Genomic DNA, 18,600 nt, shown 5'->3' with positions numbered 1-18,600 from the left:
TGGGTGGACCACCAAGATGAACTGGAGAAATGGCTCTGCAATGAAATGTCCACTTTACAGAGAAAAACACGCACTTCGTATTCTCATTCTAATAGAATTTAGAAACTAAACTTGTGAATGCAACAGAGAAAACAAGACTGAACAGCTACCTTGGAAATCCTTGTAATAACTGCAGAGCATTTCCAGCATAGGAAAGTGCTACAATAAATATTTTTAAACCAATATTTTGAGTCTTTGAGTGTATCTTATAGTTTGTCACTTACTTCTCTTATTGTAAGTAACTGACTTTGATGCCTAAAATAACAAGCCAAACAATATTAAATGATAAAAAGTGGTTACCTTCAATGAAGGTCCTTCAGGTGCAAGTGTGGCAAAATGCACACAAATACAGGGCTCCAACAATTTTAAAGGTTGAACAAATTAATATACTTAACAGAAATCACCCAGCTGGAGGAACAGTTAATTAAGTAACCCCCCCTTTTCGTTCTGCCCCCCACTGAAGCCCCCAACATATGGCTTCAAAGACACTCAAATTTCAGGCATCAATAACTTTTTCAAATTTTTTATTATATTGCATAAGCTGTAACATTTTACAAATCTTAGTTACATTTTCAGCAACAGATACACTGATACTGTAGTAAATAGAGAGTTGAAAAGACACCTCTGACAAAATATAAAAAGGTAGAAATACTTAAAACCAGGATGCCGATATCAAGAATGTTTTACATAAACAATATCCATACTAGAGTTTTTGAAAATAATTGCCAAGGTCATGAAGCTTTTGTTGAACATAAGGCTCCAGAATCCAAGGCGGTGAGCACAGTCAGTGCCATGAGTTCACCTGCCTTGCAACATCCAGAGCCAGGCTTTGTATGAACAACATGCTCTAGTGAGCACTAAATTCTGCCTTTCTACACAGTGACATGTAAAAATAGTACTGTTCTAACATGGACTGAAGTGCAACAAGTGCTTCAAAGGAACTAAATCAATTACCTGGGGAATAAAGTACCAGGATGTTTTGGGGATAGGGAATACAAGAATGTTCAGTAAGTCCTAAAACTGACTGAAAAAAATCATTTGGTAAAACAGTTTTCAGGCTGAGGGTGCTAGCACAAGAAGTAATGACAGAGTTTTGCCCTGCCAGCCTTAAAAAAAACCTGAACCTATTTTTTTTTTTTTTTTCAGAATACAATGAATACTGTTTTTAAAAGAAAACAAAGCTCAGATTCTAATCATTGGAACCGGCTTTCATATAAATTCTTTAACACAAATGTAGCTGCCTACTGTTAGAAGTGTGGCACAAATTAGTACAAATTACTATCAAAGAATGCTCATCTTTAACTCCGTAGGCATAGTACTGTGTTTTCATAATATCACTGAATTTAAAAAAATTAAAAAGCTATTAAAAAACAATGTAGGTTAGGCTCCAAATTGAGATAAAAATCGGTTCGAGAAAATAAGAATTACGTACCCATCTCCATACACTTTCTGCTGCTACTGGCAAGCAAAGTTAGCAGCTGAAAAAAGGACTTCTATCATTATAATAGTGTTTATATATAAACATATATTAATTTCATTTTTGAAGTTAATATCCCAGTCAGTTTCATACCTGTAAATCCAGTGACTTCAAGATGCTTGTACTTGACGTACAAAGTTGAATCAGATCCCGTATGCACATTTTTAAAAGACACTACTGTTCAGATTGCTAAAGATATATTTTTAAAATTTCTTTTCAAACATAAAGTACAAAATCCAGGTTTTACAACAATTACCATCATCATCAACATGCAGAAGTCAGTATTCCAACATAAAAGCTACTAAATCTGCCTCTTAAAATATTATAAAAGCTACATAATTGTATGAATTCAGGGTTTCTTTGGCTAACAGAAAAAAAAAACCCATAATGTGCTTTTCGGGTGTCCCACTGATAAAGTAAGTCTGATGAAAGAGAAAGGCACTTCAGCAGGCTAATTTATCTCCAGGTTTTCCTAATGTAAAGTACTAGACAGCAGATGTAATGCACTGCCTTCTCATTTGCACAGTGTTTGATCAATAGTGTTGTGAAACTTTGTCACTTTCTAACTAACAAGAATTTAGACTAGTGCCCATTCATTTCACCCTCTTTGGTACAAAAGATTGCATAAAAACAAAAGAGACAACTAAACATTTCTAGATCCTTTCTAGATTCTAGATTACTAGATCATTTCTAGATTATTTTTGTTGGGTCATCTCTTGCTTTATAGTGGTAAATAAATGTCCCTAATCAACACATCATTTTTACTTTCAGGTTTGTAATACCACAGTTCTATTTTCTGACTGTACTATAAAGATTTTTTTTTCGTCTTAACCAAAATGTAATTTTTAAGTGATTCCCCCACTTTTTTTTTTTTTTTTTTTTTACCTATAATATCTAGCATTTGCTAATAATCTAAAATTTACTGTCAATTCTCAAGGTAAGCAGCCTCCAGATTCAGAGAAGTCAAAATCTCTGAATGTTTCTCCAGCCTTTCCAGGAGCTGTGTACCACAAACCCTTGCTAATTTTTGTACAGGCCTAATTCTGGCATCAGAATTTTAACAGTCTGTTAATGCCACAAAGAACAAACAGGAAAAAAAATCTTAAAAAATAAATTCAGTGATTCCTATAAATTCACATGTTGAAATCATATAGAGAAATATAGAAAACCATTCATTTGACTACCAAAACAAACTTCACTGTGATGTTCTGTCTTCTTCACATGTTACACATCATGTAGAATTTTTTGTGGAATTAAAATTTTTAGAGCTCAGCATAGTCAAACTCCTTTTTTTAATGATCTAAAGCCAAAAAGAATTCTAACCTCTAGCAGGCAATACAGGTTTTTCCAGTGCATAAATTCCAACATACAGCTGGAACCTGAAGACTGAGATAATATATTCTGAAATATTCTGTATGAATATAAATCATAATCATAATGATTTTAGAGTTGGATTTCTAGTCCTTTTTCTTTGATGACCAGATAGACAGATCTTCGTCAGAGAATGAAAACAACGGAGTGCCAAACTTGTTTCCTTTGAACTCACATAAATAAAGCCATTTACTGTAGTCTGTATTTTTTGATGGTACAAGTAAGTTTGAGAAATTAAGTTTTTTTTGTATATACAATGAAAAATCCATTTAAAAAATCTGAAATATTACTGCAGGTGAACAAAATTTAAGTAAAGACATATCAACTTAGTATGAATTCCTCAAAACCATTATCTTGTTAGGGATTTTCTATAATGTTCAACAGAATGTATAATAATACATTCTGTATTGTATGTATGTGCATATGTGTATGTATAATTCTTTTTGAAAAGGGAGCCAGCAGAACCAATGCAACTCTGCAAACAGGGCAATGCTGAACATCAAAAGCAGCTTTCAGAAGAAATGTGAATATATAAATCGATTCCTACTAATGTATACAACAAAGCAAAGGATGAAATGATGATATCTGGGCCTAGAAAGCCATATAAAAAAATCCAGCAGAACAGCACATAAAAAAAAAAAGTTTTGTGAAACTGTATGTGGTATTGGACAACAAAATTCCTGTTACCTAGAAAGAGAACCAAAGGCATGCTAATAAGACAAACCATCTTCACATCTGAAATAGGTGAATCATAATTAAATCTCTTTTAGGTTCTTTAGGCCAACTTAATTACACACTTGTTTACACACTGTAGTGGTTTGGCCCTGGCTAGATGCCATGCACCCAGCAAAGCCACTCTGACCAATCCCTTGCACAAAGTGGACAGAGGACAAAAAATACAATGAAAGGTTCATGAACTGAGATAAGGACTGGGAGAGATCACTCACTGAGTACTGGCATGGGCAAAACAGGCTCACTCACCTTGGGGATATTAACTGAACTTATTACTGACAAAACCAGAGCAGGATAATGACAAGTAAAATAAATCTTAGAAACACGTTCCCCCTGCCCCTCCCTCTTTCCCAGCTCTACTTCCTCCCTGCAGTGACACAGGAATGGGTCCGTTTATCACACGTGGTTTCTGCCACTGCTCAGGGACACAAGTCTTTCCTCTGCTCCAGCACAGGGTCCCTCCCACAGGAGGCTTCTCCAACTTGAGACCTTCTCAGAGGCAACAGCTCTCCACAAACCGCTCCAACGTGGCTCACTCTTCTACAGGGTGCAGTCCTTCAGACGAGTCCCCCACAGACCCACAAGTACTACCAGGAAACCTGCTGCAGCATGGGTCTTCTCTCCACAGGCCCACAGGTCCTGCCAGGAGCTTGCTGCAGCACAGTTTTCGCAGGGGTTCACAGCCTCTTTCAGGCATCCTCCTCAGGCTGCAGGTGGATATCTGCACCCTGTGTGAATTGCAAGGGGGACAGTTGCTTCACTGTGAGTGCTGGGTTTGGGTAGCCAGATTTTGACAGTGAGGGGGGTCTACAGGAGTGGCTTCTGTGAGAAGCTGCCAGAAGCTTCCCCAATGTCCAGCAGAGGCAATGGCAGCAGCTCCAGGACAGAGCTGCTGCTGATCAAGGCCTGGCCAATCAGAAAAGATGGTAACACCTCTGTGGTAACAGATTTGAGAAGGAAAAAAATTATGGTGCAGTTGGAGTTGTGGCCAAAGAAGAGTAGAGTGAGAAATGTGAGAGGAACAACTCCGCAGACACCAAGGTCAGTGGCAAAGGAGGGGCAGGAGGTGATCCAGGCACAGGAGCTGAGATTCCCATCTGTGCTGGTGCTGCCCATGGACACTGGGTGTGGCGGAGCTGGAGTTCCCATAGCAGCCTTTGCAGTGCTGTGCTTTGGGACCTGGAAAGATGTTGATAGCACCCCAATGTTTTGGCTACTGCTGGGCAGGGCTGGCACAGCATCAGGGCTGACTCTCAACATTCCCTGCCAATCAGCAGCCTGGGGTGGGCAAGATCCTGCCAGGGGACACAGCTACGCCAGCTGACCCAAATTAACTGAAGGGATATTCCATACCATGTGATGTCAGCTCAGATATAAAGGCTAAGGAAAGGAGGAGGAACTGGGGGCATTTGTTATTGACAAGGTTTGCCCTCTGGAGGAACCACTACACATGTGGAAGCCCTGCTTACCAGGAAGCTTGCTGACACACATTGCTCGCTGACAAGAAGTAGAGAACAAACCCATTTTTTTTTTCCTCTTGGTGCACATGCAAACTTTTACTTTTGTCTTAGCAAACTGCTTTATTCAGTCTAGGAGTTGTTTTCCATCTTCTTTTCTCTCCCCTGTCCAGCTGGGGAAGGGGAGTGATAGAGCAGCTTGATGGGCATCTGACATCCAGCCAAGGTCAACCCACCACACACACACCTATCTCAAACTTAATTTGCACTTCCGTACTTGTGAACTCAATAGGAACATTTTGTTCACGAAGCAAATTCTCAGTTTGGATTGATGCATTGCTGGTACCATCCTGGCTACCTTCCATAATCTTCTAGAAACAGCACTAGACAACTGACAATCCCAACACAACAGACATATTTCACAGTAATATTTCCTGAGTAAACATTCCCAGAAGCCCAGCTGCATAGGATCCTTCCCAACTCTTGAGTGCACTGCAGGGCAGACAACCAAGCACCCCTCACATCACAATTCAAATATAGGCATTGTATGTTTGGGTCTTGGTACAGAACCTAAACCAAGCTCTAAGGGAAATATTCATAAAGCCTTTTTAAGGATGATTTATAATCAAACTGCCAAAGCCAAAATGCTGGAAATTATTTCACCAGGGAAACAGCCCCAAAGCCACAGAAATACATTCCGTTTGCTATATGAAGCACATTAAGAGATGCATCTATTTTTCTGTTAGCCAAAGTTGAAATGATCATTTTGACAAGATGAACATTAAAATTAAAGAATATTCTGATGGCCTTTCCTTCCTCTATACATATCTTAGTTAAAATTCATGCATTCATGACTTTTGGTAAATTTAACTCTAAGATGAGTCATAAATAGTATTTATATTGCATTATAGACCAAATTTTGCAATCTGCTGTCTCATGCTCATAAACCCTCCCTCCCAACTTTTAAAGCCTGTTTAACTCCTCTGCAAACCTAGACAAAAGCAGCTCAGGCTGGCAAAATATAGGCACATAATCCTCAAATGATCTCCCATGGTTTTAAACATAAAATAAAAAGCAACGGTGCCGATCTTTCCTGCTCAGGAAACTATTTCCAAGGCATGATTTGTCTAATCTTGCACACTTCATCATGGGCCAAACTCTCTCTTGTAAATATGCAGAGATTCAAGGCTTGGAGCACAGCTGGCCCAACAGCATGCAGAAGAGAAGATGTTCACTGACAAAGAAGCCAAGACAAGACACTGGGATCAGGGGCAGCTGCAGCTTCAAATGGCACCAGGACCGGTCCTTTTCTGCTGGATGTGGACCCTTCATAGTGATGTCAGCCTTCAACATCCACATGGGCCACAACAAAGCAGATTTAAACAAAGCAGATAGGCAACATCTTTAAACAGTGGGGACCATGAACTGCAGCAGCCACACTTGCACACTTCCCCTTCCCCCAGTGTTGCATGGAATTGCACATGGATGGGCACACAGGGAGGGCAGTAATGCTATAGAGCTCTGCTGATAAACCCAGCAGAGCTCATCTGCTGGTGTCGTGGGACCAACACATGAAACATTTCACATTATACAAAGGAGTAGTAACAGATCCTTAGAAAAGTTCACATATAAAATACTGTACAGATGGTCTCAATTAGGAACAAGGCTGAGGAATGGCTTTAACTAGGCTACCATTGCATTAGCAACAATACAAAAAAAAATTAAATCATGTGCCTACATTTCTCACTGTGCATTCCCAAAGGTGTGTCCAAGAATGACAGGCTAAGTAAAATGTGGGCCTTCCCCATACTGCCAGTAAAATTAGGAACTGGAAAAGTTTAATAGTATTTTTATTAACATTTCCCTATTTTCAATTCACATGGAATATCAATCGCCCAGCTGAAGTTTGGTAACTCAATCTGTATGTTAGAAACAATGAAACTTTTCTTGATACTAGAAAACAGCATTTGCCTTGTAAACCCAACACTGCAGAATTACAGAAGCAGGCAAGAGGTCAACAACCAGCAGGGAGAGCAACAGCACAAAGCACATTGTGTTTTAATTTATAGGAATAAGCGGCCTCTCCTCTCTTTTCTTCCAGATATTGGTTTTGCTATCTCTTTTCATGAGGGGTGGTCTATCCCTTTTTTTAGCAGAAGGGATACCAGATTCATGACTTCCTGGTAGAGATTTTTTCCTTAGACCTTCCTCATCATGCTGTTCTAGGACTGGCCCATTCCCTCCTTCCATAATGTGTCTCACAGCCTGGTCCTCTGGAGTGCAAACAGTGGTCCCACTTTCACTGCTACTCAGATCCAAATCTTCCAAGTAAAGAATCTTAGAATGTGGCATACTTTTAATGAAAGTTTTCTCTCTCTCCAGTTTCCTGTTAGGATGATGCTCATTCATGTCCACACCAGAGTCCAGACTGGTATCATTACTCTCAGTTTTTTTGCCCTTTTTCAGATCTATGAAAGAGTGCCTCACTTGAGCAATTGGCTTTCCATCCAGGGACACAAACCACGCTCTAGGATGTGGAGATGGTTTTCCTTTAGAGAGTTCCAGCAACGTTTGTTCTGAAATCCCCTGAAGTTCGGATGAAAACGGGGTCATTACAACTGCTTCATTCAGCGTCCCAGGAACAGAGACAGATTCCAGTAAGCTGTTGGTGTAGCGGCCCCAGTTGGATGCTTGGGAAGATAAGCCCTCTTCCCCATCCAGGGCACTGCCTTCATCTCTGCAGGCAGAAGGCTGGGGATGAGAGTGCACTGGCATTTTGGGGAGTGTCTGCATGTAAGTGTCACGATTCATGGGTTCCATCATGGGGCCGTATACCAGCTGCCCTTTCCTGGGCAAAGTTGCAGATTTAGCAGGATGCAGTTGCTCTGGGGAGTGGAAAAGGTCTGAGGTTTGAAGAATAGCAATAGGCTGGTTGTAAATGTGCATTAGATGTTCTGGGATATGAGAAAGCCCGTACATCTCCTCTTTCAGTGAAAGGTATCTGTTCTGGTCTGGAATGTCCCTGGGAGCCTGGGAAACAGTACTGTTACTGTGCTTGGCCTGCTGTAAAAGCCTCACTGCAGCACCAGGCTCCACTGAATGGGCTGAATTTCCTGCCTGACCAATCTGACAGGATGACTGATAAGAAGCATCCTCTGAGTAGATTTTAAATTTGTCTTGTGATTTTCCATCTTCTGTGTCTATGGACAGCCTTCTTTGGGGGCTGTATGAAGAAATCTTCGGTGTATATAACTGTGACTTATCCTCCAGCTTTAAAGACCCTTTAACAGCATTGATATGATTTATGTGAGTTGTTGATGTTGTCTGGTCTTTTTTTATGACCTCCAGCTTGGTTGTGTTTTTTTCCTTCTTCTGTGTCCGACGACATTTATCCCTATGCAAAAGAGAAGCAAGGTGACTGCAGGGCGTATTAGGAAATACTGGACTGTTGACTACCAAAGCAGAAGGTTAGACTTTGGTTAAGAAGCTGAAGTGTAATTTGACATCACAAACTTAAAATGAAGTTCTGTAACAAGTGTGATTTAAAAATAAATATTAGGCTACACATTACAGTTTAGCTAAGAAAACAAGTCTTAACCTCAAAAGACTGTTTTATCAACCTCAAATTCCACTTATAATGAGCTCACTGGAACTTCTTTGGCTTACCTGCAGTAACAAAGAAGAACAGCAAAAAATCCAATGATAATGACAACAGTTCCTCCCAGTATGGCCGTAAGGAACACGGTGTGATAGGCTGTTATGTCCTTGGAAACAGCACTAATAATGGATTCTAGATTATCAAACAAAACCAGACAAGCATTAGTTCTTAAAACCAAATGATTCCACTTGATGTGCAGAGCTAATAAATTGAACGGTACTTTTCCAGTGATTTTGTGTTCCAATGGCATTATGTTCATCCTTCCCTTCTCACCTTGCTATTTCAGCAAACTAGAAAATATGCAAACAGGTTACAATATAATGACAGGTTCATCTCAAGTACTAAAGCCTTACCATGACATCTACTTCCTTCCAGACAAGTTATATTTGTATTAACTGTCCAAACTACCTTAGAAAAATGGTTTACATTTTCTACTTAGCACTCTGTCAGAGAGTGCTATCTATTTTTGGAATTAGCCACACTGTTTCTCTGATAGATCCCTTCACAGGAATTTACAAAACATGCAAGAAAATCACTATAAGGACTCAAATAAAAGTTATCCAAGTGGTGAAGTTGCATGCCACTTCCTCCTCTCTGCTGTTAAATGCAGCAATCAAATGCATGGCATTCAGCAATTGTTTGGGCAGTTGTTGCCATACCTCTGGTTCCAGGCAGTGGAGCTGCTATCCAGTAGCCCAAGTGCTGAGCAGTGTATGTCCATACTAACTGACCATCCACTTCCCTCACCATGCCTAGCCCACGGTTCACCCAAGCACCTGGGGGGAAAAAAGGACAAAACATTGCACGTGCCATGCAGGATTCTTCTGTACCTCAAACCATCAGCAATTAGATCATTACCAAAAATACACAAGGTCACAGGAAAAACTGACACTTCTGATCTAGCCACTGTTTATTACACAGCTTTAGCTAAACAAGCAAACTTCCTCTCCTGACAATTTCATTGTAAATATCCCTTTGTGGCAGTTTACTTTGAAACAAAGCATCAACGTTACTTACCAGAAGTAAACTTAATATGATTCATTTTCTATTAATAACTGTCTTTCACAGATATGCACATAAGTAATCTGAAAAAGCCCATTATATGACCTTGAGCACACATGAAGGACAAGACTAAAAAATGAGGGAGCAGGTAACTGATGCAAAAACCCACAAGTTTAACATCAGCTAGCAGAACTTAGTGGGAAAACATTTTAATCTTATTAAGCTGCAATACGATAAACAATGTTTGTCTTGAATGTTTCTCTCCTCCTCCCTGCCCTGAGGCTGTAACAGTCCAGTTAGCCCAAGGAAGTGCTATTGTTAGGACACAGATTCCACACCATCTGTTTGGCAAGGCAAAGGAAAGGCATTATGGTATGCCAGCTTCTACAATAATAAAGCACCCATTAGGAGACAGAGAACTATACTTAACTCACTTAAAGACATTTATTGAGGGCCATTTGTGAAATTCTAAGAACAGAAAACAGCCTCATGTAACCAACTTTACATATGCAACCTGCAAATACTGAGAGGCAGAGAGAACCACCAGCTTTTTAAAAAACACCAATAATCGAAGTATGAAAACAGTATAACTCCTGTCAGCTGGAGCTTATATGATTTCAATTTGATTTTCTTCCAGGACCCTTCTTTCAGCAAAGAAAGGATCTCCCAGCCAGGAGGTAAAGGTGAGGATGGATACCTGCCACAGATGTCACAGGCACACACAGAGAAAATATCATTTAGCAGTAAAACATGCAGCCTTCTCCTGGTGCTTGTGAGGGCTGGCAGAGGAAAAGGCAGCAGCAACCACCTAGAGCTCTGAAAGTGCTTTCTCAGCCACCTGAGAGACCTTGTCCAGAGTCAGGAGCAACACCAGCAAACACTGTATAAAAGGCAAAAATAATTTCCAGGTCTCCAGAAGTTCTATCTTGACTGAAAAAAATCCATAAGAAGCTATACAATGCTTGCTGTCCTTTTCAGCAAATTACATCTTCCTCAATATACTCCATAGAAAATACCTGGTATTAAGAAAAAAATATTAAAATGTGATTCAGGAGTAAGCCCATTTTCTCTATGGTTTACTGCCATTCAAGCAGAAGGATATAATTCCCAATTTAATGCTGAATGTAAGCTTTCTGGGTTTTGTAATTCTATTAAAATCCACAAAGTACTTTTAGTACAAATGCAGCAAAATATTTCGTAAGAAAGAAGCCACACTCAATATAGAGGAACAAATTCTGCATTTACAGCAGCTAGAGTACAATTACCAAAGCTCATTTTCCAGGAACAGCCTCAGTACTACTCCACTTGGAGTAAGCCCTGGGAACACTGCACAGGCAGACCTGTGAAAGCAGTTTCTATCTTTTTCCTGCTGCATATGGGTCAGCCCACACCACATCACACACAGACCTGTTCCCTTGCCACTATCAATGCTGACATGGGAGCTCTGATTACCATCATCACACATTACCCAAGGACTTCAGAGTTTAAAATTGTGTCAGTGTCTTGCTGGGGACATCCCGCATGCAATGCCTTGGAGGCAGAGCCTCATTACTGAGTGCAGCAGGAGCTCTGCATTCAGCTCAGGTGGGGGTCTGCTGCTCCTTATGGATGCTCTGGAATGCCTGCTGCAGAGCTGAGGTGTTCAGCTGCCCTCAGTCACCAGAACCTTGGCTAAAACACGCCTTGCTATCACTCAGTTACCTTGGGGAAAAGTCATTTTGCGTGTGCCAGATCAAAGGTAAAAAAAACAAAAGAACATATTTAAGAATAAACATCCAGAAAGCGAATATAGTTGCAAATTTTTACTGTTAGAGAGGAAGAAATGGGAGAAAAAGTACAAGTTCAGTTATGCCCCAAAAGTTGCTGTCCTTTTTCACCATCCTCCTTTTCCCCTCCTGAGGTAGCAGAAGCAAATAGTACACCTCAGAGAGTATCCCTTACAAACAACTTGCCTTTATGGAATCTCTGTAAAGTTCATCCCATTGGAGAGGAAAAAAACAACTGGTTTTATTGGGGTCAGGATCAGCATGCCACGCTCCTGGGTCCTGTTTTACTTCCAAGGCCAATGTTCCTCTGTAGGGACCCTCAACACTCACATAAACACCTAACAATATTCTAACCCGATCCTGTGCTGCTCCAGTTCTGTCAACTCCTTGTTTTAACAGCAGTGTTGACTTAGCTTTGTTTAGGGAGGTAAAACAGCTCAGCACAGGATGAGCATAGGAGCTGGCAAAAGTGGCTGTGGCAGTAAGAAATTTAAACTCTGAGTGGTATTTTACCACTTCAGACTAAAACCCTTTCTTTGAAGAAAAATGCTCTTTCCACCAATTACCCCTCTAAAGTCTTTTAGGTGTATGGTCAGACCTAATCTTCTATGCCAAAATTTATCCTATTTACTTCTTCCCCACAAAACAGCCTAGCCAGATTTTATTGGCACATTCTTAATTCAAACCCACGTTCTTCAGTTTTGTTTTGTTTTTTTTCATTAAGGTGATCAGTTTCTTGAACATGTAAACAAGAGTTTGTTAGAGCTGGTGTCCCTCTCCTGTACTTCCAACCACTGAACAAAAGATTTTTGCCTTGATAAAGGAGCAAGATGTGACCTCCTCACCCACTTGCACATTTCAAGCTGAAGTGTGAGGGGCAATGTAGGACAATCAGGACACTAATGCACCCAACACCTAATACAGGTCATCTAAATGGGTTACGTGGACGTAGCTCATTACTCACTCTTGACTAAAATTAGATGTGAAGGGATGACAAAAGGTTTAGAATGACTAATCCCCAGCCTCTTCTTTGCACACTGGAAGAACTATGTTGTTCCCTTGGATAACTCTTATTTCCCCTTCATTTCACTTTCTGAATTGTTTTTGTTAACTGAAGCAGTCCCAGTTCTAGCTCAAAGGATCTTTAGAGCTACACTCCAGGAAAAGCATCCAAACCTTCAGTTCTGGTTTGTTTTCTTTTAAGAAGGAATTCACAAACTACTAGGCTTCAAATTTAACATCATCTGAAATATATGTTCTGTGAACACTCGGGCTCCCATGAAAATAAAAATCCAGTACACTAAATGCAGGCTAGAGGAATGCTAATGAACTTTACCAAAGCTTTTTGAACTAATGAAAGCAGGGAAATACCATTGAACAATTCAAGCTAGTCCATTAAGAAAAATGATCATCTATTGACCATCACCTCATGGAATAGTGACATCACTGTTTCATGACCCACAGTGCCATGTGCCCAAACCTACAGGAATGTGCTAGAAGGCAAAATAACAAATAACCCACTTACCAATTTTCATATCAAATGTCCAGGCAGGTACAGCATCTCCTGATTTTATAGTAGTTGTGGGGAGAGGAAGTGTAACCTGAATGGGACCATTTACATTCAGTTCTTTCCCAGCCAAAATAACGTTTACAGATACGGCAGCAAGAGGAGTTAATTCCATGCTTTTGAAACCTGAAGGCAAGAAAAATTAATGTAATTCTCCATTCACAGTTTATTCAAAAAGAAATAAATTAAGAATTAAGCTACTAAAGTCAAGTCCTCATCCACATCCAGCTACACAGTCAGCTGTTACCAACTTGGTCAAATCAAAATTAACATTACTTTTCTTCTGAACTTTTAATAACTGATGACTAAAACAAAACACAGCCATTTCTATACCAATGCTCTGAGAGAAATAGATTTGTAACATCCAGGTTCTATGCTGACTGTAGAATTAACAATGAGGCAAAACGTGGTTTGGGGTGCGGGAGGAAAGGTTTTTCCCCTCAGGTAACCAGATTACAAAACTGATGTGAAATACAGATCATACAAGGATTTTGGTATAATCACAATGTACATAACATTTAATGAAACTGAAGGCATATGGAACCTCTCCTGTAAGGATTAATTTCCTAATTTGGCAGCCAGAATTAACTGAATAGTTAGTTAATCATGAGGCTTGTCAAAGCACTCAGAGGAAATGTTGCATTTACAAAGCAGCCTGAAAGTTTCTTTCCTTTGTTTTCCTTTCACCAGTTTGCAAATGCTCCAGAATGCCCAGTATGACAGCATAGAGAAGTGAGAGAAGCTGAAACAGAATTACTAAGTAGCAGAATAATGTTAAATCTATGCGGGCTGTTAGAAGCTGGTTGTGAGAGAACTCCTGGCACATCAGATATCAATTAGCTTCCACCTGCCCTAAAAGGAAGTCTATTCCTTTAGGGGTATATGAATAATTTAAAACACATGCCAGACAGATTGAAGGGAAAACTCAGAGAGGATAAACACTGCTTATTCTCCTAGGCTTCTTTCCTTCTGCCTTCCATTTAAAGAGGTGAAATACAGATAAGAAAGATCTTAAAATATCTATATCAAAAGATCAGTATATATACTGCCTTTAATGGAATGAAAATTAAAGAATAGAGTATGATGAATTTAAATAAGCCATGTAGTGCCCTGTTCCTGCACCAGGATAAATTTAAGAGCCTCATGGCTTCAGATCCACTGGGAATAGAAAGAAAAGAACAAAAGATGGAACTGCACGCGGTACAACGTACCAGAGATTACTGTGCTTATGCAAATTAAAAAGCTATCTGATAGAGTGACAAATGCTAAAAAAATCCAATGGTGTAAGAGCAGAGTTACAACTCATGAACCCACTTAGTGCCTCTCCAGTGAAACAGATGCACAGAAAACATTTTTGCAAACTCTGCTCTGTACACACAGGGACCACTTGGTCCCAAACTAGCCCAGACTGCCTGACTGTGAGCCCTGCAGGGGGCTCCATGAAGTCTTTGTGCTGGCTGTAACACCCTAGAACCAATCACTCCAGTGAAAATGCAGAAACTCCACAGCTGAAGTCAATTGCTGCTGTTCACTGATTTCTTCAGGTTCACTTACTTTACAGTCTGGCTATAATTGCATTTTTAAGGTGCTTACTAAACCAATTCCACAGTCTTATGAAATCCTGAGCATACACACATATACAGATATATAAATGTAAAAAGCAGACTCTGGACTTGTATTTCACTGCAGAAAACTATGTTCCATATTGCGTGGACCAAAATAGAGTAACAACACTGATTACTCACCTGATGCGTTTATAAACTCACTCCTGTGGAACAAAGCTTTCTGAGCTAATACAATGGAAGCAGGTTCAGGCCCCTCTTAAATGAAGCATATTTTCTTCTGAAACACTGTGCACTCATATGCATTATAATATTATAATCTTTCTTTACAAGAATTTCTAATCATCATATTCACATACCTGATTTATTTAGAATAATTCCTGTTGTATAGAGAAAGCTGTCCACTTTCAAAAACTGCTCTGGCACTGTCAGGTAGGCTGTAACATTTGCAATATGATTTGCTGGAAGCTTTATTAAAGATTTTGGAAACTGAACACTCGGTTGAGATTTGGCATCTGTAAAAGAGTAATATTTTGTCTTAGCCCCAGTAAAACAAACAGTGTTTTTATTACCCTTCAGAAATCCACTTAGCCTAACAACCTGTTTTCACCCATTTTCTCCCTGATTTGTGTGTTTCCAGTCTAGCACTTGTCACAGCCCTCGTACAGCTACATAATTAATAGAAAATCTGGCTTAAAGTAGATAGGTATTATATGAGAATGAGATGATGCCTAATTTTTTTTCCATGTAGGTACAGATGGCTATCACAAAGCTACAGTTACAGTCTACATACACAGAACTTACCAGACAGTTTTCCAGTAATTAAGACAGTATCTTCAAACAGCCATATATTAGCTTGACTTTGTGGGAATAATGAGAGCGTCACGGATGAGTATACTGTGGAAAGTGATAATATCTGTTACACTGTGCAACCAAAAAAAAATCCTCCAAGGCCTCCAAAGCAAAAGAACTATTGAACAGAGCAGTTAATAAACCAGAGAGCATATGAAGACTAAATAAATTTACTCATGTTATCCAGAGCAGCAATTTTAGTGTTTAGGCAGAAAGATCTCTGTTGAATGTTTGCTACTGGTTTATACCTTCTATGGATAAACAAATTACTAGAATTCTTAAAAGTCTGTTTTTTTTAAAAAAAAAATCATGTGCTTTTTTAAGAGCATGCAGTAGTTAAACAAGAAAACCTATGAGGAAACACTGTTGAAGCAGAGCTGTAACATGTTATACCTGTCTTAGAGGACAAAAATCATTGGCACTCCAAGAATCACTCAGGTCAACAGGATTTTTGTCAGAACACATTAACAGCTCTTTGTTAACTCTAGGCAAAAATTCTCTAAGAATTCACTGTGTGTCACAACATAACCCACTTTGATTTCCAAAGGGCTATTTTCTGGTTTAGAGCAATCAGAATTTTGACAAGTTTAACGGACCGTTCACCCTTAGATCTGCATTGACAGGCACCACCTCCCTTGACCGACTTCACTGAGCTGTGCTCAGCGGACAGCAACTACCCAGACAGCTCAGGAGAGAAATTTACTGCCAGGTCCGGTTTAATAATAGGGCTGTAAGACGCTTACGCACTTGGCATTCTCGCAGTCTTCCAAGGCAAAGGTGTCAGCAGGTAGCCATCCTTGTATGAGACTATAGTTAAGCTTAATCCTAATTTGTAGGGGACTTTGATTAACACTGCTCCATTGTTTCCAGTAAGAGTAGAATTTGTCAGGGTGTAGTTAACAAACACCTCCACCACGGCTTGCCGCAGGTACTGATGACTGATGATGTCATTTACTTGAACTTTCAGTGTGAAAACAGATCCTATTGACAAAAAGAAAAACAGGAGGTCATGGTGATACATCACAGCTAAGCACCATCGTTTTGTAAAGAATCCTGGAGTTCAGGTCTTTGCTGTTCATCCAGTGCACACTGGATCTCTGTCTCTGGCCAAAGGCAGAGATGTAATTGCAATATATATACAATATATATGCAATTATATGCCCCAGAGAAGGGGGAAACAAAAACCTTAAGAGGGGGCAGAAAGGTATCAAAAAGTGTTTATCAAACTCAGCAAATATAATAACTAACCAGTTAAAAAAACCCAAAATAACAAACAAACAAACAAAAATCCAAAACCAAATTACAAAGTAATCTTCACCTTTTTGTTTAAGCTTGCAGAATGCATCTGTGACAGGGTGAGATTTACTGTGGTCTGCAATATCACACTGATCATACAGATGGTCTTGTTATCCAGCCCTTGGCTTGGACACACAGTTCAAGATGCACCTTGAGTTTGTAAAGGCAGAGAACCTGATGTCTACAGACAGTGGGTCTGTATACCTTCATATTTATTTTGGGGTCTAAATATACCTTTATATTTACATGTGTAACATTATTATAAAGGAACCAAATGAATCCAGACACTGTTTTAAGCTACCATCTCCCACCAGACTTGCACTGGGCTACTTTTCACCTTCCTACATTGCAACTTCTAAATAGTATTTCTCTACTCTAATTAGAGGGTCTGATAGTTCCTATCATACCCAGTGTCTTGCAGAGATCATAACTACAGTGACTAAAAAGTATGTTGAAAATAATAAAGCCACTTGAACAACAGTCTCAGTGTGCTCTGAATCACATTAAATTTCTCTCCCACCCGGATGGCAAATAAACTACTAGGGAGTCTTTTCACAGTATGTGAAAAGGGACAATTCCACATTATTTCCAGAATAGAGTTGATTTCTTGTTAAAATATCTATGGATCACTGTTAAAAATATTTTAAATAACAATTTTTTTGTACAGATATACTTCTATGCAATATCAATGCACTACTTTGTATCTTAATACTTTCGAATACATTCATCATGAATATGTATTTCTATTTAGGTCAAATGTCAAGTTCAGTTATTTGAAATGTATCTACCCAAAATCATACTTCAATTTCATCAGGTTATCCCCATTATAATTGAGATTGACACTGCACCAAGAGATTACTGCCACTGACCTTAATTTAAATGAATAGGACTTGAGGAGCCGAGTGCAATCCATCAAAAAACCCCAGTATGTAGTGGAAATGCCCTCCATGTTGGGCCTCTCTGAAATCAGTATTTATTTAGATCTATTGTATGCATGGAGCATATTGTACATTCATGTACAAAAATGACCTGCACACAACAAAAGCTAAGCTGGCCTCATTTATTACTGTTTACCACATACACAGCAAAAACTTACCAGCTGTGCCAGATTGATTCTCTGCAATGTTATACAAAAATCTACACCTCCTTCAGCAAATTGATACACATTTTCAGTAAAATAAAAACCACCCAGTGGCACTCAAATGTATTTGACAGAATTAAACAGAAAATGGACAATAATCTTTGAACAATGTAATCTGGTGGGGTTTTTTTCCTTATGTAAGATATTTCGAGAATAAAATTGCTTTAAATTGCTGTGCTAGAGGGGTTTTAAATCATGTAATAATGGGGGGGGGGGGGGGGGGGGAAATTATGTCATGTCAGCAAATTACAGGCTCCAAACAGCTCCTGCAGGCATTGATCCAGTTACACAGATACCAGCATCATTCCAGTGGCTGCCAAAACTTGAAAAACAGGCCATTTGCCCCTGGCCAATGACTAGTTAAAAGGCTACAGAGGAGAGGAAACAGGCTGTGTACAATATTATTATCCAGGAATCATTTGGAAGTCAGGAGTCTATCATGAAATGGTACTCAAAAGTAAGAAATACAGTGGTAGGAAATTGAAGCTCATGCCAGTAATCAGGAATACCAGAAATGCCTGTTATAAACTGATATTTTAACAGCTGGAATCAAGTCAGGAGAAAAAGAGCCTAGTTTTAACATCTGATATAAGTCATAAAAAATTAAAATGTACTCAGAAAGACAGAGTCTTTCAATCATATCATACTTCTAATGAGTATTTTCCATTTCCTGCTGACAA

General features: G+C 39.4%; 1 protein-coding gene across 1 annotated transcript in view; it reads right to left on the bottom strand.

The window, feature by feature from the left end:
* Positions 1 to 588: 588 nt before the first annotated feature.
* The window catches only part of FAM171B (family with sequence similarity 171 member B), a gene marked incomplete at its 5' end in the record, with an annotated part of 37,042 nt that continues 19,030 nt past the window's right edge, over positions 589 to 18,600 (bottom strand). Inside the window, 7 exons of the mRNA XM_083865636.1 lie at positions 589 to 8,470; positions 8,743 to 8,866; positions 9,394 to 9,510; positions 13,028 to 13,195; positions 14,991 to 15,146; positions 15,436 to 15,528; positions 16,231 to 16,464. Of these exons, the coding sequence (XP_083721762.1) occupies positions 7,135 to 8,470; positions 8,743 to 8,866; positions 9,394 to 9,510; positions 13,028 to 13,195; positions 14,991 to 15,146; positions 15,436 to 15,528; positions 16,231 to 16,464 (2,228 nt within the window). The 3' untranslated portion in view covers positions 589 to 7,134. The remainder of the gene's footprint in view (positions 8,471 to 8,742; positions 8,867 to 9,393; positions 9,511 to 13,027; positions 13,196 to 14,990; positions 15,147 to 15,435; positions 15,529 to 16,230; positions 16,465 to 18,600) is intronic.

Source organism: Zosterops lateralis (genome assembly GCF_965231275.1).
Source record: "Zosterops lateralis genome assembly, chromosome: 7".
NCBI classification, from domain to species: Eukaryota; Metazoa; Chordata; class Aves; order Passeriformes; family Zosteropidae; genus Zosterops; species Zosterops lateralis.
The sequence above is the reverse complement of the archived record's forward strand: the minus strand, read 5'-3'. Positions and strand labels throughout refer to the sequence as shown.